This window comes from Schistocerca serialis, chromosome 3 (assembly GCF_023864345.2).
Source record: "Schistocerca serialis cubense isolate TAMUIC-IGC-003099 chromosome 3, iqSchSeri2.2, whole genome shotgun sequence".
NCBI classification, from domain to species: domain Eukaryota; kingdom Metazoa; phylum Arthropoda; class Insecta; order Orthoptera; family Acrididae; genus Schistocerca; species Schistocerca serialis.
In genome coordinates, this window is record NC_064640.1 from 561,832,847 (window position 1) to 561,859,905 (window position 27,059).

Consider the following 27,059-nt stretch of genomic DNA (forward strand, 5'->3'; position numbering starts at 1 on the left):
GTCATTCCATCAACTCAGTCTTTTTACTTCTCTCCTTTTCCGCTTCTATCCCCCCTACCCCACCACTCACTGTAAACCACCACCAACATGCTATCCCTCCCCCTCCCCATCCCGGCCTCCTCCTTACCCCCACACAGGTACCACTCCCATCATGCACTGGTGCTGCTGCTTGCAGTGCGCTTTCATTTGCCTGAGACTACAGTTGTGTGTGTGAGCTGCGTTTGCGCGCACGCGACTGTGTGTGTGTGTGTGTGTGTGTGTGTGTGTGTGTGTGTGTGTGTGTGTGTGTGTGTGTGTGTGTATGTTTTTGTGTGTCTGTCTGTCATCTCTTGTTGACCGTAATGGTCAAAAGCTTTATTTGTGACTATCCTTTTGTTGTGTCTATCTGCGACTCAGCATCTCCACTGTATGGTGAGCAGCAACTTTCCTTTTCATAATAATGGTACTATCAACTTCTTGAGACACAATAAAGTTCAAAAGACATGAAACACGTAATTAGCTTCATCTGCCTCACAGCTGTTGCTGATTACCTAATTAGAGTGGCAAAGAATTCTGTAGTATAATAAATAATATTTTTGGTATATAAAACTAAAAAAAAATGCTAAATGGTATGTCAGATCATGAGGGACTGCTATGGACACTGTGTGCCATTACCCAGATAGTTAATGCATCTATAAGCTTGAGATTAATAAACAAAGGAAGTCCACACATTTTAGCAGCTACTTGTAATCTATGGACTTGGAAAGAATATATCAAACAAAACATGTTGTGGATTAATTCAGTCGTTTCCTGATAAATCCATGTCCCTATCAGTGAAAGATTTCCTAAATGAACAAAAAATACTACTAACAGAAAATTACCAGTAGGCAGCAGTGACTTGCAGGAGAAATAAAAATGTCCTGTAAGAAAGGAAGAATTATGTATGGCTCAGCCAAAACCACAACTGATTCCCGGGTAAGACTACACCACAAATGTTATTGTATCATTCTAAAAGGAGTTATTAAAAATGCTAGTAGTGCATACCTCAAGTTTTAAACTCAGTACTCAAGCAATAAAATCAAAACTATTTGTAGAGTCATGATAAAGAAACAGGTAGACATAATAATAATATAGAATTAATCCATAATGACAATACTGTAGATCACAGGGAGATTGATGCAGAAGTTGTAAATGATCATTTATTAAAATCAGCTGATTACACTGATTAAAAAGGAGTCAAAGAGAGAGCTATGGCGCTTATGCAGAAAATAACTGCACAGGTGAAACGTGAATAGATGTGTACATTTCGTGTTTCAGTAAATGGAACTGAGTGGATGATTAGATCCATGAAAAACCGAGACTCCACAGTTTTCTGTCGGGTTTTCATTGAGTTCTTTCAACAAGAAACTATCACGAACAAACTCAGATACACAACTTCCAACAACTACACGAGAAAAATATTACAATTACACCTTGACAACACTATTAAAAATTCTAAAAATGCTTACATTCTGCAAGAATGTTAACTATCTTAGTAAATATACTGAACAAAAGCCAGTTTGTTCAACAAAAGATACCTCAAACAAACAGGTCATTTTCTGAGTTTCCAATTAACTCTAGAATCCTTAAATATTAAAATTACTCCTATTAGAACTGTTTCCAAAAATTCCAAGGACTTGGACTGTGGGAACCACATGATTTTATTTAAGAAAGCATATCTCTACAGCTTAATGGAAGAAGCAAGGATATGGCTTAAACAATGTATGAGTGGTAGACAGGAAAGGTAATTCTAAACAATGTAGAAGGGAAGAAAGTGTCATTGGGCTAGGGTACCATGATCTGTGGAGTCCTAGAATGTTCTGTACTGGGTCATTTGCTTTTTGTTATATTTGTGAAAGGCCTGTGAGTGTGCACAAGTTACAAAACAAGTCACACCCATGTTGTTGTTGTTGTGGTCTTCAGTCCAGAGACTGGACTGACGCAGCTCTCCATGCTGCTCTATCCTGTGCAAGCTTCTTCATCTCCCAGTACCTACTGCAACCTACACTCTACGATTTTTACCCTCCACACTGCCCTAAAATACTAAATAGGTGATCCCTTGATGCCTCAGAATATGGCCTACCAACCGATCCCTCCTTCTAGTCACGTTGTGCCACAAATTTCTCTTCTCTCCAATTCTATTCAATACCTCTTCATTAGTATATAACAGAAGAAATCTCCTACTGTATAATTTTAGCATTGATGACAAATTGCTGAACACAGTAACTGCCATAAATTACTTACAGTCCAGAGTGACCAAAAGTGGAATAACGACATAAAACAGATATTAACAGGTACTATTAAAGGCAGATTCCATTCTGAGATTGATGAGAAGAACCTGAAAGAAATTTAACCCATCCAGCAAACAATAGAAATTCCAGGTCTGAGATGGCAGAGATGGTGGTCATGTATTTGTGAGGTTTGCTTGCTTGTGTGAGAGAATGTGTGTACAATTCCTTTTCTGAAGAATGGTTTCGCTGAAAGCTAAGTGTATAACAGTCTTTTTGTTGAGCCTATCTGTAATCCAACATGTCATGTTTATGGTGAGTAGCAGTCTGTCCTTTTCCTTTAATTTATCTATGAATGATGTGCCTTATAAAACACTTGTTTGACCAAATCTTGAGTATTACTGATCAGTCTGGGAGCATTGCCATGTTACATTAATAGAAGAGGTAGACAAGATCTAATGAAAAGTGCACGTTTCATTACAGGATAAGTTAGTCAGTGGCAGAGTCTTAAGGAAACTGTCAACAATCTCTCATGGCAGACAATACAAGGGAGTGATAGATAGTCTCCTATAGAGTGTGATCTATTGAATATGGCTCGAACTCAGGTTTCTCACCATGTAAACGGTGGCTCTGTTGTGGCCTGATGGGAACCACTGTGTTGTCGATAATGTGTGCTATCATAAGGTCCAATACCCAGCCTCTGTCATCTCATTTAAGAACAGATTGGGTGAATTGTGGACAGTTAACTGTCGCTGAGAACTATAGATCCTTGCTGGATGCATGTGTGTAGCAAATGCTGAGCCATTAACTGAACAACAGCTGAGCATCATAGAAACCTCCCATGCCAAGTCAGTGGGCGAAATTAGCACTACCATTATGAGACAAGATCTTCTAGCTTGACTATCACCAGATCTCACTAAGGAACAACAGAAGAAGCCACTTGCCATTCTTCAAGAGTTCTCCTAATGCTTCAATCCACAGGTGAAGAGCACATTAGACAAACTGATGATGAAGCACCAGATTAGCACTGGAGACCATCAACCACTAAGCCATAGAGCATACCATGTGTCAGCAACGGAACATCGAATAATTCGCAACAAGGTAGAAAAAATGAAGAAGAATGAAATCATTCATCCTTCGCACAGCCCATGATCATCACCAGTGGTTCTCGTCAGGAAGAAGGATGGCAGTTGGCACTTTTGTGTTGATTACAGGAAGCTTACTAAGATAACTAAAGAGGACATTTACCATCTTCCACAAACTGATGATATGTTAGATTGTCTGAAAGGTGCTAAATTTTTCTCAACCAAGGGCATGTATTTGGGATTCTGGCAAATCGAAGTAGATGCAGCTGATCATGAGAAAACTGCGTTTATCACCCCAGAGGATGTGTGTGAGTTTAAGGTAATGCCATTTGGTTTTTGCAATGCACCAGCCACTTTTGAATGGAAGATGGATAATCTTCTACGGCACCTGAAGTGGACGATGTGTCTTTGTTATTTAGATGACATTATAGTGTTCTCAGAGACAATTGATGAACATACAAAAAGACTGAGAGTCATTCCTAAGTGTCTCCAACAAGGTGGACTGAAACTTAATCCAAGAAAGTATCTCTTCGGAGCAAAAGAAGCCAAAATACTTGGACACCTTGTGTCAAATGAAGGTGTGAGGCAAGACCCAGAAAAGGTGATATCTATAATGGAATTTCCTATTCCTAAATGTATTAATTTATATGGCATGGTGCTCAACAAGATTCTTTCAATGTGCTGTGAAAGCCTGAGGACTGACCCTGTACTTGGTCTGTATGATGAGAGAGCACCTACAGAACTACACACAGATGCCAGTGGATATGGGATCAGTGCCGTTCTGGTGCAAATTTTAGATGGAAAAGGGAAGGTTATAGCTTATGCTTCTAGGACACTTACAAAAGCCAATATAAACTACTCAACTACAGAAAGAGAATGTCTTACTGTGATCTGGGTCACGTGCAAATTTCAACAGTATCTCTATGGAAGATCATGCACAGTTGTCACACACCATCATTCACTTTGTTGGTTGACAGGTCTTGAGGATCCAACAGGATGACTCGCCAGGTGAGCACTATGTCTACAAGGGTATGACATTAAGATAGTGTACTAAAGTGGAAGAAAACACTAAGATGCCAACTGTCTCTCAAGAAACCCTGTGCAAGACTTTGAAGAAGAGCAGAAGAGCAGAAGAAAGACGCCAAGATATCTCAAATTATGCTTGCCTTAAATCAGTCACAGGATGTGAAAGGACAATTTAAGGTAGTTGATGGTGTACTTTCAAGAAAAACTTTGATCCGTTTGGAAAGAGATGGCTGCCAATGATTCCTAAACACATGTGCTTAGATGTTCTACAGAAATTCGATGACACACCTGACGCCAGACATTTAGGATTTCTTAAGATATACAATAGGAACCGCAAGAGATTTTTCTGGCCAGGTTTCTTTAGAAGTGTCCATCACTATGTGTCGCACTGTCGAGAGTGCCAGAGGAGAAAGGCAGTTCCTCAGAAACCACATGGCCAACTCATACCAATTCCACCAGCCAAAACGCCTTTCCATAGCGTTGGTATTGACCTCCTTGGACGATTTCCAATGTCTGCTAGTGGTAATAGATGGATTATTGTTTGCACTAATTATCTGACGCGCTATGCCATTACAAAAGACGAGAAAACAGCTGAAGCATCTGAGGTAGCCAAATTCATCATGGAAGACATTGTATCAAAACACAGTGCCCCAATATTGTTAATTATGGACTGAGGTTGTTAATTATGAACCGAGGGAAAGTTTTTCAGTCGAATCTTGTGATAGAGATAAGCTGTCGGTGCAATCTTACCCATCACATGATGACTGCCTACCATCTGCAAACTACTGCTTACTGAACACCTTAATAAGACCTTGGCTGACATACTATCAATGTTCGCCAATGTTGAGCAGAGCTACTGCGATGAAGTGCTACCTTTCGTGACGTTTGCCTACAACATCGCCAAACAAGACACCACAGGATTTACGCCATTTTTCCTGGTGCATGGGCATGAGGTGATGGACACTTGTTTCCATTACATCCTGATGATGTGGACAATGACTACATTGGCCAGGTGTTAACCAGAGCTGAGGAAGCTTGGAAGTTAGCTCAACTCTGCATGCTGCAATCTCAAGAAAAAGATTGCTGAAGGTATGACGCAAGCCACCGCCCTGTTGTCTACCAGCCTGGTGACCTCGTTTGGATCTTCAGTCCTGTTCAGAATGTTGGTCTCTCTGAGAAGCTCCTCAGGCGCTACTTTGGACATTATAAGGTTGTAAGACAGTTGTCTGATGTTACTTATGAAGTTGAATATTTTGACCACAAATACCCTCTGCAACACATCATAAGGTGGTTTACTGAGTATAAATGTAGATGTTAAAATAAAAGTATGATTTTTTATGAGAAAACATTCTTTAAAATGATACTATTTCTATAGGAATTTTGAACTATGTATAATCAGTGTGAAATATGATGACACACATTGTGAAAGGTTTAACTTGAATTTAATAGTTAACAACTATTTGTGTTTATAAATGAAAATGAAATGTCGTGTGGCTAGGGCCTCCCGTCAGGTAGACCGTTCGCCTGGTGCAGGTCTTTTGATTTGACGCCACTTCGGCAACCTGCGCGTTGATGGTGATGAAATGATGATTAGGACAACACAACACCCAGCCCCTGAGCGGAGAAAATCTCTGACCCAGCCGGGAATCGAACCCGGGCCCTTAGGATTGACAGTCTGTCACGCTGACCACTCAGCTACTGGGGGCGGACGTGTTTATAAATGAAATTATTTTACCTGCAAACCGATAAGAAGAATAAAGTGTAGTTTTATTGTAAATTATTGACACATTCTACATTACTGTAATTTTTTTTTTTTGTTTTTTTTTTGTCATCAGTCTACTGACTGGTTTGATGCGTCCCACCACGAATTCCTTTCCTGTGCTAACCTCTTCATCTCAGAGTAGCACTTGCAACCTACGTCCTCAATTATTTGCTTGACGTATTCCAATCTCTGTCTTCCTCTACAGTTTTTGCCCTCTACAGCTCCCTCTAGTACCATGGAAGTCATTCCCTCATGTCTTAGCAGATGTCCTATCATCCTGTCCCTTCTCCTCATCAGTGTTTTCCACATATTCCTTTCCTCTCCGATTCTGCATGAACCTCCTCATTCCTTACCTTATCAGTCCACCTAATTTTCGACATTCGTCTATAGCACCACATCTCAAATGCTTCGATTCTCTTCTGTTCCGGTTTTCCCACAGTCCATGTTTCACTACCATACAATGCTGTACTCCAGACATACATCCTCAGAAATTTCTTCCTCAAATTAAGGCAGGTATTTTATATTAGTAGACTTCTCTTGGCCAGAAATGCCTTTTTTGCCACAGCGAGTCTGCTTTTGATGTCCTCCTTGCTCCGTCCGTCATTGGTTATTTTACTGCCTAGGTAGTAGAATTCCTTAACTTCTTTGACTTCGTGACCATCAATCCTGATGTTAAGTTTCTCGCTGTTCTCATTTCTACTACTTCTCATTACATTCGTCTTTCTCCAATTTACTCTCAAACCATACTGTGTACTCATTAGACTGTTCATTCCGCCCAGCAGATCATTTAATTCTTCTTCACTTTCACTCAGGATAGCAATGTCATCAGCGAATCATATCATTGATATCCTTTCACCTTGTATTTTAATTCCACTCCTGAACCTTTCTTTTATTTCCATCATTGCTTCCTCGATGTACAGATTGAAGAGTAGGGGCAAAAGGCTACAGCCTTGTCTTACACCCTTCTTAATAAGAGCACTTGATTCTTGATTGTCCACTCTTATTATTCCCTCTTGGTTGTTGTACATATTGTATATGACCCGTCTCTCCCTATAGCTTACCCCTACATTTTTCAGAATCTCGAACAGCTTGCACCATTTTATATTGTCAAACGCTTTTTCCAGGTTGACAAATCCTATGAAAGTGTCTTTATTTTTCTTTAGCCTTGCTTCCATTATTAGCCGTAACGTCAGAATTGCCTCTCTCGTCCCTTTACTTTTCCTAAGGCCAAACTGATCATCACCTAGCGCATTCTCAATTTTCTTTTCCATTCTTCTGTATATTATTCTTGAAAGCAGTTTCAATGCATGAGCTGTTAAGCTGATTGTGCAATAATTCTCGCACTTGTCAGCTCTTGCCGTCTTCGGAATTGTGTGGATGATGCTTTTCTGAAAGTCAAATGGTATATTGCCAGACTCATATCTTCTACACACCAACGTGAATAGTCATTTTGTTGCCACTTCCCCCAATGATTTTAGAAATTCTGATGGAATGTTATCTATCCCTTCAGCCTTATTTGACCGTAAGTCCTCCAAAGCTCTTTTAAATTCCGATTCTAATACTGGAGCCCCTATCTCTTCTAAATCGACTCCTGTTTCTTCTTCTATCACATCAGACAAATCTTCACCCTCATAGAGGCTTTCAACGTATTCTTTCCATCTATCTGCTCTCTCCTCTGCACTTAACAGTGGAATTCCTGTTACACTCTTAATGTTACCACCATTGCTTTTAATGTCACCAAAGGTTGTTTTGACTTTCCTGTATGCTGAGTCTGTCCTTCCGACAATCATATTTTTTTCAATGTCTTCACATTTTTCCTGCAGCCATTTCATCTTAGCTTCCCTGCACTTCCTATTTATTTCATTCCTTAGCAACTTGTATTTCTGTATTCCTGATTTTCCCAGAACATGTTTGTACTTCCTCCTTTCATCAATCAACTGGAGTATTTCTACTGTTACCCATGGTTTCTTCACAGCTACCTCCTTTGTACCTATGTTTTCCTTCCCAACTTCTGTGATGGCCCTTTTTAGAGTTGTCCATTCCTCTTCAACTGTACTGCCTACTGCGCTATTCCTTATTGCTGTATCTATAGCATTAGAGAACTTCAAACGTATCTCATCATTCCTTAGTACTTCCGTATCCCACTTCTTTGCATATTGATTCTTCCTGACTAATGTCTTGAACTTCAGCCTACTCTTCATCACTACTGTATTGTGATCTGAGTCTATATCTGCTCCTGGGTACGCCTTACAATCCAGTATCTGATTTTGGAATCTCTGTCTGACCATGATGTAATATAATTGAAGTCTTCCCGTATCTCCCGGCCTTTTTCAAGTATACCTCCTCCTCTTGTGATTCTTGAACAGGGTATTTGCTATGACTAGCTGAAACTTGTTACAGAACTCAATTAGTCTTTCTCCTCTTTCATTCCTTGTCCCAAGCCCATATTCTCCTGTAACCTTTTCTTCTACTCCTTCCCCTACAACTGCATTCCAGTCGCCCATGACTATTAGATTTTCGTCCCCCTTTACGTACTGCATTACCCTTTCAATATCCTCATACACTTTCTCTATCTGTTCATCTTCAGCTTGCGACGTCGGCATGTATACCTGAACTATCGTTGTCAGTGTTGGTCTGCTGTCGATTCTGATTAGAACAACCCGGTCACTGAACTGTTCACAGTAACTCACCCTCTGCCCTACCTTCCTATTCATAACGAATCCTACACCTGTTATACCATTTTCTGCTGCTGTTGATATTACCCGATACTCATCTGACCAGAAATCCTTGTCTTCCTTCCACTTCACTTCACTGACCCCTACTATATCTAGATTGAGCCTTTGCATTTCCCTTTTCAGATTTTCTAGTTTCCCTACCACGTTCAAACTTCTGACATTCCACACCCCGACTCGTAGAACGTTATCCTTTCGTAGATTATTCAATCTTTTTCTTATGGTAACCTACCCCTTGGCAGTCCCCTTCCGGAGATCTGAATGGGGGACTATTCTGGAATCTTTTGCCAATGGAGAGATCATCATGACACTTCTTCAATTACAGGCCACATGTCCCGTGGATACATGTTACGTGTCTTTAATGCAGTGGTTTCCATTGCCTTCTGCATCCTCATGTCATTGATCATTGCTGATTCTTCCGCCTTTAGGGGCAATTTCCCACCCCTAGGACAAGAGAGAGCCCAGAACCTCTATCCGCTCCTCCGCCCTCTTTGACAAGGCCGTTGGCAGAATGAGGCTGACTTTCCCGGAAGTCTTCGGCCACCAATGCTGATTATTTATCAAAATTTAGGCAGTGACAGAGATCGAACCCAGGACCGAAGACGTTTTGATTATGAATCAAAGACGCTACCCCTAGACCATGGTAATTTAAGGTGCCATAAATCTAAGGATCAAGGGTGCCCAGACCCTGGGACAAGGGCCACCACGCACACCCCATTCCACCCTAGCTCTCAGGAAAGAAAAAAATAGCAGTGTAGTCAGGGGTTTTTCTTACAAGACAATGATGTAAGAGTCAGTATTACACAGATTTTCAGCAGAGTAAGAAATTGATTTTTTACAGCTACTTACAAGTCACTAATCATCTTCCAGAATATTAAAAATACTCCAGACCCACAGGTCTAGCACACCTCTTCTACAATCTATCATATTGGTGCCCTTGCTAAGGAAGATTAAGTAAATAAACAATAGGTATCAGTGTTCTCATTATCCAATTCTACAACATAACATATTTTTGTTGTTTTGCTTAAGGTCCACTACAACATGGTCTTTAGTACCAACTCACTAATATCTGAAGTTTCATAAAGGAAAAATGACATAGTTAAATCAACTAATCACATAGCACAATAGCTGCAAGGTAGGACATAACTGATAATTTGTAAAACTTGTCTTTTATAGTCACACTAGTAAGTAAGCTAGGCCCAATTGCCATCTAAGCAAAAATAAATAAATAAAAATGAAAAAAAATTGTACTAATAGATAAACTTCCAGAGGTTTTTTAAAACTAATATTTCTTAAAACAGTATTGTGGAAACAGTAGATTGCTGCTCACCATATAGTGGAGATGTTGAGTTGCAGACAGGCACAACAAAAAGGCTGCTAAATAAGTAATCTTTCAGCCAAAATGTCTTGTTCTTGATTGGACAATACACACAATACACACACACACACACACACACACACACACACACACACACACACACATTCTCACAAAAACAACTCACACACACATGATCACTGTCTCTGGCTGCCAAGACCAGACTCAAGTGATTGTGGGAGAAGCAGTCCATGTGGTGAGGGTAAGGAGGAGCCTGGGGTGGGGAGGGGGAGTGATAGCAGGGTAGGGGGTGGGAACAGTAAAGTACTGCTTGTGGGAACATACAGGGACCCTGTGGGAAGAGGGTAGGGTAGCTAGGTGCAGTCGGGAGGTTGGATGAATGGCAGGTAGGTAGGATGTGGTGGAGGTGGATGGGGGGGGGGGGGGGGGGGGAGGCAAGGAGAGGTAAAAGAGAGCAGTAAAAATATGGTGGGTGTGTTGGTGGAATAGGATGCTATGTAGTGCTGGAGTGGGAACAGGGAAAGGTTGAAGCTAGAGGATTACGGGAACATAGGATATATAGCAGGGAGAGCTTCCACCTGTACAATTCAGAGAAGCTAGTGTTGCTAAGTAGGATTCAGATGGCACAGGTTGTGAAGCATTCATTAAAGTAAAACAGTTGTGTTGGGCAGAATGCTTAGTAGCTGGGTGGTCCAATTGTTTCTTGGGCACAGTATCTCAGTGGCCATTCACGTGGACAAACAGCTTGTTGGTTGTCATGCCCACATAGAATGCAGCACAGTGGTTGTAGTATAGCCCTGCCTTTCAGTAGACAGGGGATGCTTGTGACTGGACTGGATTAGGTGGTAGTGGGAGATTGGGGCAGATCTGATATCTAGGTCTATTGCAGGGAAGTGAGCCATGAGGTATGGGGTTAGGAGCAGGGGTGAAGTAAGGATGGATGAGGATATTGGGTAGGTTTGGTGGGTGGCAGAATACCACTGTGGGAGGGACAGCAAGGATAACAGGTCAGACATTCCTCATTCCAGGACATGACAAGAAGTAGTCAAAACCATGGCAGGGAATGTAGTCACTTCAGTGACTGCTACGTAGCCTGTACCAACTGGACCCCTCCTGCCAACACCACATTTTCTGAATTGCGCAGGTGGGAATTCTCATTGTGATATATCCTACATTTCTCTAGTCCCCTGGCCTCACTCTCTGTTAGCCACTGTACTTCACCCACCTATCCCCTGTTCTTATTCTACAACTATACATCCTTCTATTCCATCACCACTCCCACAGTGCCCCCTTCCCCTGCCATCTGTCTAACCACCTGACTCTACCTAGCTACTATAACCTCTCCCAACCCCTTCCCTGTATGCTCCCACAAGCAGCACTTTACCTTCCCCACCCTGCTATCACTCACCATCCCCATCTCAGCCACCTCCTTACCTCAACCTCACAGTCTGGTCTTGGCAGCCAAAGACAGTGGTCATGTGTGTGTCAGTTGCTTTCTTGTGAATGTGTGTGTGTGTGTGTGTGTGTGTGTGTGTGTGTGTGTGTGTGTGTGTTGTCTACTCCAGAACAAGGCCATTTGGCCAGAATCTTACTTGTTTAGTGTTCTTTTTGTTGCAGCTATCTGAAACTTAACATCTCCATGACTTGTTGAGTTTTCATAATACTGTCACTATTCCAACCTGGATTTTCCATTGTTAGACTTCTTAGAACGTTATTTTTATGCTTTTTTGAGCATTTTAAATGTGAGAATACAAGATTTGTTTTCTTTTACTTCAAGTTCAGTAGAAATCCTACAGTACTACATCTCAAAATCTGCAGTTCAGTCTTTTTTTTCCCCTTTTGGAAGAGCTACCAGTTCAGCATACTGGTGCATACCATCACATATCAAGCACTGATTACAGGTAACTCTGCATCTCTCTCTATGACAAATTTATCATTATAATATAAATAAAATGTTTCTAATCTTTTTACATAAAACTCACAAATGCAGCTACTGCACCTTACCAGTGAGCAATATGGATCACTTAATCTGTAGTCAAGTGTGAGAGTTTGTAGCATTTTAAACAATGATGCATGGTCAAATTTGCAGGGGTCAGCAGATATAAATTCTTCCATTCCATGTTTTCGTGCACGATCAGCATCTGAAATGGCAGATGAAGGAGGCATAAATATGTTTTAGGAAACTGAAAATAAGTAGGGTGGCATTTGCTTACAATGAATTTCTACCTACCACCTTGGATTTTTGATATGGTAGAGTTCTTTCCAGCAGGAGTAATAGGAGGAGTAGGCTTATGTGACTGCCCAGTAGCTCTATACATGGCCATGACCCATAAATGACACTCATTCTCATCATCACTTGCATAAAGTATGCTGTCCCCTTCTCGCACTGCATTGAAGAAGAAACGTCCGCCTTCCAAATCTGGAATAGTATGAGATTCTACGTCCATTTCAGAAATTTCCAGAAAAGATATTGATGTTTACTTACAGATTATGTAGGTGGTTACATAGGTGAATGTCTATGAGTTACATTGCTCTCCCATTACTGTCTTCACCCATCTCTTCCCAAAAACGTACAACCCTCCCCCCACCACACACACATACACAGGCATGCACACACACATGAGACAAAATAGACAGAGGACCACCAAACAGTAAGCTAAAATGACACATAATTGTATACAACACCAAAACTGTACACAGTATGAGCAAGATACTAAAATTACAGGGACTCAACAGAGAATGACAATAAATGTGTGTGCTCATGCATGTGTGGACATATGCATACGCACACATGTGTGCACATGCACACACACACACACACACACACACACACACACACACACACACACACAAACACACATACATTTTCAATGTTTTTGATATGAGGCACCACCCTCAAATAAAAGCACAAGAAAAGAAGTGAAACATGATACACAGTAGTTATAATAAGACAGAAACTGATGACAGAAAAACTGTGTCCCCTAGAGAAATAAAATAAAATGTATATTTCAAACTTAAAACACTCGTGTGAACATAATAATTCTCTTAAATGTTCTAACACAACAATAACAAATGAAATGATAGCACCAGCAAACTTGCCGTATACACGCTTTTCAACATCATCATAGCTTTAGTTTACATATACGGTGTACTTCTCTTGCCAGTAAAAAGGAATAAAAATTGAGGATAAATAATTATGTTTCCTGTTAGAAGAACAATTTTATATAAAAGACTTAATATACTTTGTTTTACAGCAGGTCATTACAATATGAAATAATTTATTGAATAGCAGCACTTCTCAATTACTAAGTGCTTCAGACTGTTCTTTAAGATATGGAAATTAGCCATCTTAACATCAGATATTAGTCTAATACTAAAAAAAAAATATGTCCTCACTACATGTGGGCTGTGGTCTGCAGCCTTTTTTTATCTGTATTTTTGAGAAAGCATTCCTTTCTCCATGTGTTGTATTTATGTACAATCTTAGACATAATACCTGGTTGCTGGCTGGCTGTCAGACTAAGGCAGAGTCATTTGCTTGAGACAACCAATAAAAGGGGTCAACCCTCAGATACATAAGTTTGGCTATATGCACAATTTAGCAACACCATAGGATATGGAAGTATCTGGAAGAATTGTTGTCTTCTTCTCAAGTAGTTATGGTACTGTATCACCTTGTGCTCTAGTGGTAAATGTTGAGCAATGTAGACAAAGTTGCAAGTCCACATACCCTACATCCTCTATTTGTTTAACAGCATTTTGGCTATCTGTCTGATGGAACTTCAAAGATAATTTGCATCACTTTATAACCCACAAATAATAGCAAAAACATCCAGAAATAATTTCTCGAAACAATCCATGCATCAAGATCAGAACAGTTCACACTCAAGAGGTTACCCATCCTACAGCAACCAGCAGCTTCCTGCCACACACCACCTGTCATCAACATCAGGCACCATCTGAGCAGGTGAAGCATTGTGGCATTATGAATATATTTATCAATTATCTTTTCTTATTTGAAGATTTTACATTTATTTTGAAGTAATGAATGTTGTTTAGGCATTGCAAAATAGAATCACAAGTGGAAAAAGAACTAAAATTGGTGACATATTATTGGCTTTGTTTTTAATTGAGGGCTGAAGGCAGAAGAATCATCTCAAAACCTCAGTACTGGGTACGGAGTGAGTGCTTCTGCAGACAACACAACAGACGAGGATTTTCTTGTTAGGAGAATGAAATGAATGATTTTTCCACATCCAGGAAGTCACATTTACTGACTTATTATTGAACTGCAACAGTTTAACCTTTGTGCAACATTTGCATTCAATAGACAGGTTTCAGAAGTACTACATGACCTAATTCAAGGCAACAAAAATCTAATGGTGATAATTACTACATTTTTGCTTGAACGTCATTAGTTCACTTATTGAGCATTCCTATGCAATGTGATGATGAGTTATGATGCCTTTATGTTAACATCTCAGGAAGAAATTAATGCGTATCGAAAGACATGTCGCCTACTCAAGCTAAGGGTAGTTTGAACATAATGGTTTGCTCCTGTGATATGAAGTAAAAAGTTTTTAAGAAGAAATTAATTTCTGAATGACAACTCCTTCTACTCCATAGAGGAATTTTTAGATATAAATTAAGAAAAAAAAGAAAAAATATTAAAAAAATAAAAAAAATTAAAAAAAAATAAAGTTGTTATATTAACTTAAGTATGTTGTTAAATTAACCTAATTATGTCATGTATTGGAAAATTTGACTCGTTCCACATCATTACGAAATATCGTATTCATGATCCATGGAACTAGTATTAATCTAATCTAATCTAATCTAATCTAATCTTCCCATTTGTGTGTCCATCATATCTGGTAACTGTTGCCAACAACTCAGCATTCTTCAAACTGTTTTAGGCAATTTGAGAAAGCGATCAATTTCTGTCTGATGTTTATTGTTGTGTTTAGTACAGCAAAGAAAAACTACTGTTAAAATAAGTTCTGTGCTAATACGAATAAAACACAACTTACCATGACTACGTTGTGACAACAGTCTATTTAAGTAAATCATAAGTAACCTATATTGGTATGAATTAGTAAGATATTACTCACTTTTGGCTTTGAAAAGGTCTATTCTTACTTACTGTCCTGTGTCATACTCACATAGTATGGCAATGTGGCATTACAGAAATAAAATTGTATATTCATACACACCAAAAATCATTTTGGCAGAAGCAGAAAGAGGCATTATCAATAAACTGCACAGCACCTTCAGTTTTTTGCTGTTGAACTATGAGGTTCTGGAAGAAGCATTAAGATTTTAGCTGGAGAAGATTTCTTAAGATTTCATTATTGAGTTTTTATGTGGGTGCTAGTAGCACTGTAACAAAGGGGCTAAAAAACTGGCCATCAATGAGACTGACACCACAAGCCAATGTATCCTACACCTTACATACAACCATGTTGGTGCTTCCTTTTTTTTCTAGCCCCCATTGCACCCCTACAGCCCATCGATGTGCTCACCAGATAATGACTTCATTGGCTTGCTTACCTCAGTTATATTAATATTTTCCTTAATTAATGACATCATTCTCCTTAAAATTACATAAATATTTCTGTTTATCATAAGCCTAAAACTTCTTTTAAAGATGCTTTTATTTGTAAGGCACATTTAACTTTATTTTTATTTATATATGTTTTTTTATTTTAAAAGACATCTCCTTAAAAGTTGTCTTCATTCTTCATTTTAAATAAATTAGTTGTATTTTTACAAATTATAAATATTCTTTATGGTAAATGGATAATAAATGAATTAATAATGAGTCCCCTTTCACACAGACTTTAGAACCATTATTTGAGGCCACATGGCTGTATGTACATAACCAAGCAGACAGTAAGTCAAACTTCTTGATGTTTCAATAAGCAAAAAAGTCAAAAGCTAATATTGACACAGTTCCTATGACTACGTAAAGTAAAGTCCTGCACTCAGTTGCTATGGAAGGAAATGAACTCATTTCTCTTCAGCTAAGTAATATTAAATACATGTTGTTCTTCTTGTGATAACAACAATAACTAAAAATCTCTGAGACCATTCTTGGTATTTCAGACATTTGGATATATGATGGCAACCTCCCAAGATTTAAGTTATATAATTTAATAGTGTAATCTGTTCGTTTTTCATTACATAACAAAAATACTGACTGCTGATCCATGTGTGAGTGCTATTCTTCATAGGCCTCAGAGCCAGCAAAAAGATGCAGTATTTGTCTTTCATCTATTGGCCCAGTGGTTGCTACAACAGAGATAAACAGATTATGAGAGATGACATTAGTTTCAGGTTAGGCTTAGGAGACTTTCCTGAACTCAAAACCATAAATTGTTAATCTTATCTCACATCCTAAAGGGAAACTCACAAAGATTATTTAAATTACATGAAAAATCAATTGAATTTAGTAATATAATCATGTGCCATCCACAAAGTAGCTCATCAGTCATAGAATTGCCAAACATATTCTACATTGTTGCCAACATTGAGTTACACTGCCACCAGGAAGACTTCCAGGTAATATACTCTCTGAGTCAGTTCAGAAATCACTACAACTTCTGACTCAAAAAGATGTGGGTGCCAAGGGTTGGAATACTAAAAGGTTTTCTGTGATTTCCCTAAATCGCTACAGGCAAATGCTGGGATGGTTCCTTTGAAAGAGCATGGCCGACTTCCTTCCCTGTCCTTCCCTAATCAGATGAGAGCGATGACCTCGCTGTCTGGTCTCCTTCCCTAAAACAACCCAACCCAACCAAAAGTATACAGCACTTAATTTTATACCCATGTTAGTAATTAGGTTCAGGGGCTGGATCTAGGTACAAATAATACTCAGGTGCATCCACTGCAAACTAAATACAATAAATCAATAACTGTAAGAATTTTTTTTTCTTTTGTCTTAAACAAACTCAAAACCGTAATATGTAAGTTGAAGGTGCAGGGGAGAGAAAGGAAAGGAAAGGAAAAGAAAGGAAAGGAAAGGAAAGGAAAGGAAAGACAGTGACTGTTGATGTCAGCTGCATTGGCACTTTACACCGAATCAGTTGCAACAAGTAACAATGTGTGCAGGAATGAGATCACCTGCTTACCAGGCAGATGTGCACCACCTGGACACACTGTTCATTGCAAGTGTGTGAACTATCTCGGCGCTCCTCTCACCTGACACACATTCCCATGCAGTGCCATGTGTCCATAGTCCCTGTCCATGTCCACCATGCTCTCAACTTTGAGATTCCCACAGGAGGTCAGACATAATTGTGCATCCACACTGAAGAAAGTGGATTTGTTGCACATCGAGGTGAATCAATTATATATGAACATGTGGTGACTGCTCTTCCAGACATGTCTGAAAGAACAGACACCATGCATTCATTTATAACTTACCCTCTTCAGTGTGGATACACAATGACATCCGACCTATTGCATGAATCTCAAAGTAGCAAGCATTGAGGACATGGACAGGGACTGTGGATAGGTGGCACTGTGTGGTAACATGAGTTGACTGAGAGGCATGTCAAGATAGTCTGTGAAGTTGCAACAAACACTGTGTCCGTGTGGCACAGTGGTTAACACAACCACCTAGTAGGCAGGGGATTTTGTGTTCAAATCCCTGTCCAGCTCACATTTCTGCTCATCACTGCTGATCCCACATAATGTCTCAAGGCAGATGACATCAATAGTCCCTCCCCTTCCCTTTCCTTTCTTTCTCTCCCCTCCACCTTAAATTTGCGTATAATGTATCATAACTGCAGGTTCCGTGTGGTGTCTGCTGTTTTGGTAATGTCCAAGAGAAAAGACACCACACATTCATATATAATGAAAACTGTGAAGCTCATTCATCACATAAGATTCACATTTTTTTACTGTTCCAATACTTATACTGTAAACATTATGTAACATGGCCTTATAATCATTATAGACTTCGAAGATAATTTTCTTAAGAATGCTATCACTGGCACTATCCTTGAAAATGAGGAACACAAATGAGAATGTAACAACACAGCACTGATTGTAAAATGTGAACACCCATAGAGAGAGATTTTGTAAGCTGTGAACAACATATAGATCCATGTCAACAAAGTCTTCTGTGCATTGAAATGATGACCAAAAAAGTGGGTGCAAAAAGGCTTGGAGAAAATCAGACCAGCTAACATGAAAGAAGAATAGGTTGTTACCAGAATGTGGAACAAGAAACACAGAATGCTGACAGTAATGTCTAGAATAAGTCACCTTTAAGTAAAACTATTGTTCAGTCTATAAATACTGAAAGAAGGAAAAACTGTCAGCTCTTAATGATTACAACATTACCACTACTGACATTTTATTAATCGAAGTGCAAAAGCATTTATGTTGAAGGGTTGTTCAACTTGCTGTACACTTAAGATAGACAGAACCAATGAGAGAGTGGTGTTAATTTTCAAAGCAGCACTTCACATTTGACCAAGAATGCTATTAACTTTTTCCCTGATGATTTCATATGAACAGCACCTTGTGGTTACCTCAATCATTTCAGGGAGTGATGACACTGTCCTATACAAGCACTTGTCCCTTCTCACTTCCATATCCTAAAGGAAACATACCCTAGAACCCTTATTCATCAAAATCTCTATTAATTCATATACAACTGTCCACTTCTTCTCAATCCATATTGAATCAACATGGTAAGATATGGTCCAAACCATCCCTAAACAAAAATGTCCCTCTTTAAACCAACCACAACCCTGGTAAGTAGAGCTTGAGAGTAGGAATCTTGCACTGAAACGTCAGCCTCCCCATGGTCTGTGGCATGGGAGGGGGAAGGGTGGGCTAAATTCAACTAATCAAATTAAACAATGAAATAAACACCAAGGTAAGAGGAACAACCTGAGTAAAACTTTCTATTCTGCAGCATATAGTATTCAAAACATGAGACATGAAGAACATCACAGCTGTTTGAAACAAGAATTATAGAACATGAAATGGGACATACTTGGAATCAGTGAGATGAGGCTGAAAGATGACGCAATTATTACCCCAAGTCTGGACACATCCTATTTCACAATAACTTGTATGTAAATTTGCATACTGGTGTTGTAGCTCTGCTAATTCACATCATGATGGAACATCTTACCACTGAGACCTTGCCCATTTCAAACAGAGTGATCTATGTGATTGTTGAATTGGATGCTAAGATTAACTTCAAATCATTTGTGCCTATGCATCTGATTACACTTCAACAGATGATGATCTAGAACAGTTCTATGAAGAGTTGACAACAGCAAAAAATTTGAAAACCATCACATTTTCCTGATTATTTGGCAATTGTAATACCAAGACAGGAGTGAAGTCAACAGAAGACCATCCCTTTATTGCCAGTTTTGAACTTCCTATGTGAAACTAAAGAGCACAAAAAATGATGACTTTTCTTAGCAAAGAATGTTTATACTGCATGAACATACTTTACACATAAAATCCAAAAAGAAAGTGGGCTTGGAAAACCCCTGGTGGCACAGGTGAGAATAAAATAGATTACACATTCACATCTAACAACTGAATGTGCTCAGATGTGTCAGTCATAGACTGCTTCAGGACAGGGAGTGACAATAGGCTAGTTAGGGGTAGAATCAATATTAACACTCAGTGTGAGAGATCTGACCGGCAATAAATGAGTTGAAAGTGGAAAGAAGTGAACTCAACCAATGCACAGACAAGAAATCAACAATATAAAAGTAAAGAGGAAAATTAACTGAATAAACTCCCACCAGAAATTACCAGCAGTGCAGAAAGTCAGTTTGTTCAAAAAACAGAAAAGTCAGAGATTCAGTCTTGAAACAGAACAATTTATAGAAGAAAGGTGAAATGCTGACAGAAGTGCACCCAAATAAAGAGATCTTGACAAAAACATAAAGAAAAAGATCAGAGGAGATGCAAAATGCAAAATAGAACACTGTTCGAGGGGACCATCAACATCACTGTCAATATGGGAGTCCTTCTTTTCAGTCAAGCAAAAGGGAAGCTTACAATGCACAAAATTTGGAATGAGAAGTTGTTACCCAAAAGAAACAAATTTTTTAAATACATCCAGGCCTTTCATTGGAAGCTCTACAGTCAAATCACTGACAATCCTAAGCCTAAATGTCTTGAGGAAGGGAAGTGTTGTGACTCGCCGATCTTTCAAAGTGCCGCCGCGCAGTTACACGCATCCTCTACATGCGGCGCTGTCTGCCAGCCATGCAGCAGCAGTGTCACCTAAGCGGCCAGGCCATTAAACTTGGACTCAGTTATGATTTGACTGTTAAAGTGTAAACACGTCTTACTCTGTTTACTTGATCTGTGACTTTCATGTATTGTGTCTTCCTTGAAATATGTTTGTTCAACTTGACGTTATTACAGGAAGATTCCACAGTCTTGGAAAATTGGTGATAACATAAACAGGCCTATTACTCTTTTATCTTTCTGTTTTGGGGTTAGTGCTAAAGACAGCATTCTTAAGAAACTTATTTTCAAAGTCTATAATGATTATTACATGTGTTGTGTACTCATAACGTTTACAGTAAAAGAGACTGCGAATGTTCCAAAAATGTGAATCCTGCATGGTAAATAAGCTTTATGCTTCAGACAGAAAAAAATAATTCTTGCAGTTATTGATTTATTGTATTTAGTTTACAGTGGGTGCATTTGTGTATTATTTGTAACCACAATCTGGTGCCTAAATGTTGTTATAGATATGTATGTATGTATGTAACTCAGTGTATGTATGTATGCAACTCAGTGATATGTACTTTTGGTATATCCACTGTTCACAGCCATGTCTTTTTGAGTTGCAAGCTGTGGTGACTTCTGAACTTGCTCAAGCAATACATTACCTGGTAGTTTCCTGGTGATAGTACAACTGAATCTTGGCAACAATACAGGCAAATCTGTAAAACATGAGTTATTTCCTAGATGACACAGAATTATCCTGCTAAATGTACACAATTTTTCACGTAATTTCCATTGAATAATCTTTGTGATGCTTCTCTTAAGGTGTGAGCTAAGGCTATCAATTTATGGTTTTCAGTCCAGGAAAGTTATCCTATGCATAAATTGCAACCAATCTTGTTTTTCACATTGTGATTTAATTCCGTCCTAGCCACCAATGGAGCAATAAGTGCAGCTGCAGCTCTTCACTCATTCTGAGGGAACACAGTCACCTGTAAGGTGAAGGGTGCTTTGGCTCTCAGTTCCAGTCTTGCTGATAGTCAGATTTTCAGCCATTCTGCTACAGTGCTGCACACATTCACACCAAAAAACAGTGAGAAAATCTTAAAATTATTTCTCCACAAAAAGTCAGCTCATTACGTCCAGCACTCCACAACATACACGCAAAGACCTTACGATAGGCCAAATGCACAACTGACAACTCTTTCTATTCCTGCCAACATAATTTCCCATTTTTGAGATTACACAATTTTATATGCAAAATGCCACATTTCAACTGTCTTGTACGGACTGTTTCAAAGCTGAAAATGAGTAATATCTTACTGACAAATGCCAATACAGGCATGCTCATATTACAAATACTTTATGGTTTACTAAACTAGGATTTCATCATGATGGGTTGCATTTCATTTGCATTAGTAGAAATAACATCAGAACGACATGTGCGAGGGATAACTTCCCAAACCAGCTCCTGCATTGTTTTGTTTGTGAAAACAGCAGAGTGCATTATCCTGACGTAGCAACATGTGATACAGTTTTGTCAGCCACTTTTCTTATACCATGACTGAAGGTGTTTCAGTTGTTGGCAACAAATACCAGCTGCAATAGACACATACATGGGGAGGATTTTTTAGTGAACAACACACTTTTAGAGCCATTAGCTGCAAACTGTTATGTTCAAACTGTCCTTTGCTTGAATAGGCTATATGTCTTTTATTAGGGCTCAGTCATTAATTTCTTCATAAGATGTTAACATAAAGGCACAATAACCCATTATCACTAATAGCACTGCACAGGAATGCTCAATGAATGAACTGATGATGTTCAAGCAAACATGCAGTAATTATCACCCCCTTTGATTTTTGTTGCTTCGAATTAGAGTATGCAGTACTCATGCACCCAACTTCTGGACCTTGCTTATCAAATGCAAATGGCACACAACAGTTAAATTGTTGCAGTTCAGCACTAGCAATGGTTAGCCCAAACAACAAAGGCTACTGCAAGTCCGCCAAATGTAATATTACACATCTGGGGCACAAAGAAGGTGGTTTGTGTGGAGAACTGCTTCCCACGGTTGTGTCCATTACAGTTGGCATCCATTGACAGCTGGTGAGACATATTGTGGTCACCATATAAGTATAAGAATACTGACCAAGAAAACTGCAGAAGGTGTTGCTACTGTATGAGAACACCCATCTGCACACTGTTCATTTCACTAAATAACCTACTGAAGAGCTTGACTGGAAAACATTCTCTACAACACTTATTCTTCTAATCTCCCACCCACAAATGTTTACCTTTTCTCTCTATATATTGAAAACAATAACGAATATTTCTTTGTAGAAAAAATGGTGTTGACATACTGATAGGTGAAATATTCCTGAGGTGACATAGTCTGTCATTAAGACCTCGTGTTGGAGAATTCTCAGGAAGATGTTGTTATCAGAAAAAAATAATATACCTTTCTATGGGCATGTCATGTCAGATCTATAGTTGGGAAAGTAGGGTACAGATCATGAAGAGGGAAATGGATAGTTTGTAGTTAGATATACAGGAAATTAGTGAAGTATGGTGGTAAAAGAACAGGCCACCTACTTCAGTGAGTACAGGATAATCAACAGAAAATAAAATAGGGATAAAAGAGGAGAACTACTAACAATTTATGAGGTACATTACTATAAAAGCTGTAGTGAATACATTATCATAGGCAAGGTAGACACAAAGATAAAAATCACCACAGTGACATACACTATGTGATCAAAAGTATCTGGACACACCAAAAACATTCGTTTTTCATATCAAGTTGATTGTGCTGCCACTTACTGACAGGTACTCCCTATCAGAAATCTCAGTAGTCATTAGGCATAATCAGAGAGCAGAATGGGGCACTCAGCTGAGCTCACAGAATTCTAACCTGGTCAGGTGATTGGGTGTCACTTGTGTCATACATCTGCACACAAGATTTCCAAACGCCTAAACATCCCTAGGTCCACTGTTTCCAATGTGATAGTGAAGTGGAAACATGAAGGGACATGTACAACACAAAAGCATACAGGCCATTCTCATCTGTTGATTGGCAGAGACTACCGACAGTTGAAGAGGGTCATTGTGTGTAACAGGCAGACATCTATACAGACCATCACACAGGAATTCCAAAGTGCATCAGCATCCACTGCAGTATCACGACAGTTATGTGGGAGGTGAGAAAACTTGGATTTCATGTTCAAACGGCTACTCATAATCCACACATTATGCCAGTAAATACCAAATGACACCACACTTGGTGTAAGGAGTGTAAACGTTGGATGATTGAACAGTGGAAAGACATTGTGTGGAGTGAAAAATAACGGTACACAATGTGGCAAGCTGATGGCAGGGTGTGGTTATGGCGAATGCCAGGTGAACATCATCTGCCAGCATGTGTAGTGCTAACAGTAAAATTCGGAGGTGGTGGCATTATGGTATGGTCATGTTTTTCATTGAGGGGGCTTGCACTCCTTGTTGTTTAGCATGGTACTACCACAGCTCAGGCCTACATTGATGTTTTAAGCACCTTCTTGCTTTCCACTGTTGAAGAGTAATTTGGGGATGGTGATTGCATCTTTCAACATGCTCGAGCACCTGTTCATAATGCATAGCATGTGGCAGAGTGGTTACATGACAATAACATCCCTACTGTGGACTGGCCTGAACAGAGTCCTGACCTGAATCCTATAGAACACCTTTGGGATGTTTTGGAACATTGACTTGATTCCAGGCCTCACCATTATACATTGATACCTCTCCTCAGTGCAGCGCTCCATGGAGAATGGGCTACCATTCCCCAAGAAACCTTCCAGCACATGACTGAATGTATGCCTGTGAGAATGGAAGCTGTCATCAAGGCTAAGGATGGACCAACACCATATTGAATTCTAGCATTACCAATGGAGGGTGCCATGAACTTGTAAGTCATTTTCAGCCAGGTGTCCAGATACTTTTGATCACATAGTATAAGTATGCCTGATAGCTCCTCAGACAGCGAAAATATTGAAAAAATATATGATGAGATACAAGGAATTATTTAGATAGCTAAATGACATGAAAATTTAATTATGTCATGCGATTAAAATTTGGCAGTAGTAAGAGGAAGAAACATAGTAAAAGGACATGAAACTAGAGAAGGAGTGAATGGGGAAGTTGTCTTATAGAATTTTGCACAGAGCACAATTTAATCAAGTTGAAGAATTATGTAAGAAGTTGTATACATGGAAGAAATGTGGAAACAGTGACAGGATTCTGTTACATTACACACTATTTAAAACAAAACAAAAAAAGCATTATCTTGCTGAAATGTAGGCCCAGGACAGTGTGACAGGAAGGAGGGTGAGCTGAATATTGTCAACATACCACTGTGGTGTAAGGGTGTCTGTTATGAAAATAATGGCACCCACACTATCAACTCTGATTGTCTGGCAGTATGACAGGTGACAGTCAGATTGCTATCTTACCTCTGTCTGGGAAGTCTCAAGATATATCTTCAGGTTGGAATCTCATTGACTAGAGTAGAATTGTCTTCACTGATGAATTTCATTTTCAACAGAGTCCTGATGACATTTGAAGATGTGTCTGGAGATGCAACAGAATGTGGTGGGATACCAATCTTACTGTTGCTCACCATGCAGCCTAACAACCATGACTAATGGTCCAGGGTGTGAGTTTTTTTCACAGCATGGCCTCTTTGGTTGTCATCTTTAGCACGTGCACTCGGACTTTGTTTTGCAATTCATCTTATATTAGCAATACAGAAATGTCTCTCTCAAAATTTTCTTCTGCATATATTTTGTACAGTAAATGGTTGTTAAAGACGCAATCTGGCAACACAGTAATCACATGTATGGTAACTAAGTATGTCAGCTTATAGCTGTAGTTCTGTGCAGTTGGTGTAGTGGATAGTGAGTGTTTTGGATTAGCATGCAGGAGGTTGAGGGTTTGATTCTGGGTCAAGGCTTACTCATTTCTGTTTGTTAAATGTAGTCTGTATGGTATGGTAGCTGGCCTGTTAACTGCCATATAGTGATTACAGTGGGTCTGCCACAAAACATTTGCAGTTATATACTATGAACATAGAAATGGAAGTACAAAGCCTTTTGCACATTGTGGATGCAAATTGTTTTGCACCACTGAATCTAATAGATTCAAAGCCTGTTTACTGTGTACCCTCCCCCAGTGGTCCCTTCAAGATTATTTGCAAAGCACATTGCTTGCCCTAATGGCCTAAAGAAATGTAATGGACCTGAATATGGCAAGAACAATAGTTGGTATTAACCAGTGGGATTGGGGGAGGGTACACACAAAACAAGTAATGATTTAATTCAATTGATACTGACAGATTTAGCAGCAGCATAGTAACTGACAATGCCCAAGGTAGTAAATATACAAAATTCAGGCAGGCAAAAGCAAGAAATGTGTTCTGAAAAAGATAAATTTGTTCTCAAATTTAATTTCATGTATTAGGAGGTCGTTCCTGAGCATACTTGTCTGCAGTGTAGACTTGTTCAGAAGTGAAAAATTGATGATAAGAAGTATCAACCAGATTAGAAGAGAAGAGAAGCATTTGATATGTAATACAAAAGAAGAATTTAGAAGATTGAGTGAATAGATTGAATAACAAATTAAGAGACACTGAATCAAATTGTAGTTTAAATAATTTAAAAGAAAAAGATGAGATAAAGATGGGATAAGTTGACAGGACACATACTGAGGCATCAAGGGACAGTCAGTTTGGTAATGGAGTGAAGTGCTGTGGATAAGAATTGTGGAGGGAGACGATTTTTGACTACAGTAAGGAGATTCAAGTGGTTGCAAGGTGGAGTTCGATGTGGAGATGAAGAGACTCGGCCTGGACAAACTGCATCCAAATAATCCTTGGGTTGAAGATAATCAACAATATAGTTCATATTTCCAATGAAAGATTGTCATTTTTTTATCTATTTTACTAAACATACATAATTTACTTATTGTTTTATTCTCACTCTTTGTTTCATGGTTATTATTACTACACTACAAAATGAACAGTTAATCCAAGATCTATGACAATATTCCTAAAGAGGTATAGTTTGTATCGCCTTAAAAAAAAAAAAAAAAAAAAATGGATTGTTCACAGAAATGTATATTCTTCTTTATTACCAATAATGTAAAAGTTGATGAAACCATACTGTAATGTTCTGATTTATCTCCCATAAGCAAACCAAACTGACTGCAAATGTAGATCATGAAATGAATAAACCATAAAGCATAACATTTCATTATTGATAAAGGGAGAGGGGGATGATAACTGGCTGTTTGTCAAAATTGTAACACCCAGAGAGAATGGTCTGTGTGAATCCAAATCTAAGGGATCTGTAGGAATGTATTCCAACAGCAACAAGTAGATCCCATGACTACAGTTAATTGTCACAGCAGGTCAAGCATGCCATGCCCCAGGCTTGAGATGTGCCTATCATCCACATGACTGTAGAGGTAGTTACAGATTATTTCTTGCTGACATAAAATGGAATTATGTGCCAGCTTTATTGTGGCACTGCTGACTGGCTCTCACCAGACTCTGGTAGTTCATTTAAATGCAACTTAAATCCACTTCACACCCAACAGTTGGTATTACAAGTTACA

The 27,059-nt window shown here is 39.0% G+C and overlaps 1 protein-coding gene across 1 annotated transcript in view; it reads right to left on the reverse strand.

Moving 5' to 3' along the window:
• Nucleotides 1-27,059, reverse strand: part of LOC126470456 (calcium-dependent secretion activator-like) — a 1,485,604-nt gene that overhangs the window by 524,998 nt on the left and 933,547 nt on the right. The window contains exons 16-17 of the mRNA XM_050098305.1: nucleotides 12,418-12,606; nucleotides 12,192-12,328 (exon numbers count right to left, since the gene is read on the reverse strand). Of these exons, the coding sequence (XP_049954262.1) occupies nucleotides 12,192-12,328; nucleotides 12,418-12,606 (326 nt within the window). The remainder of the gene's footprint in view (nucleotides 1-12,191; nucleotides 12,329-12,417; nucleotides 12,607-27,059) is intronic.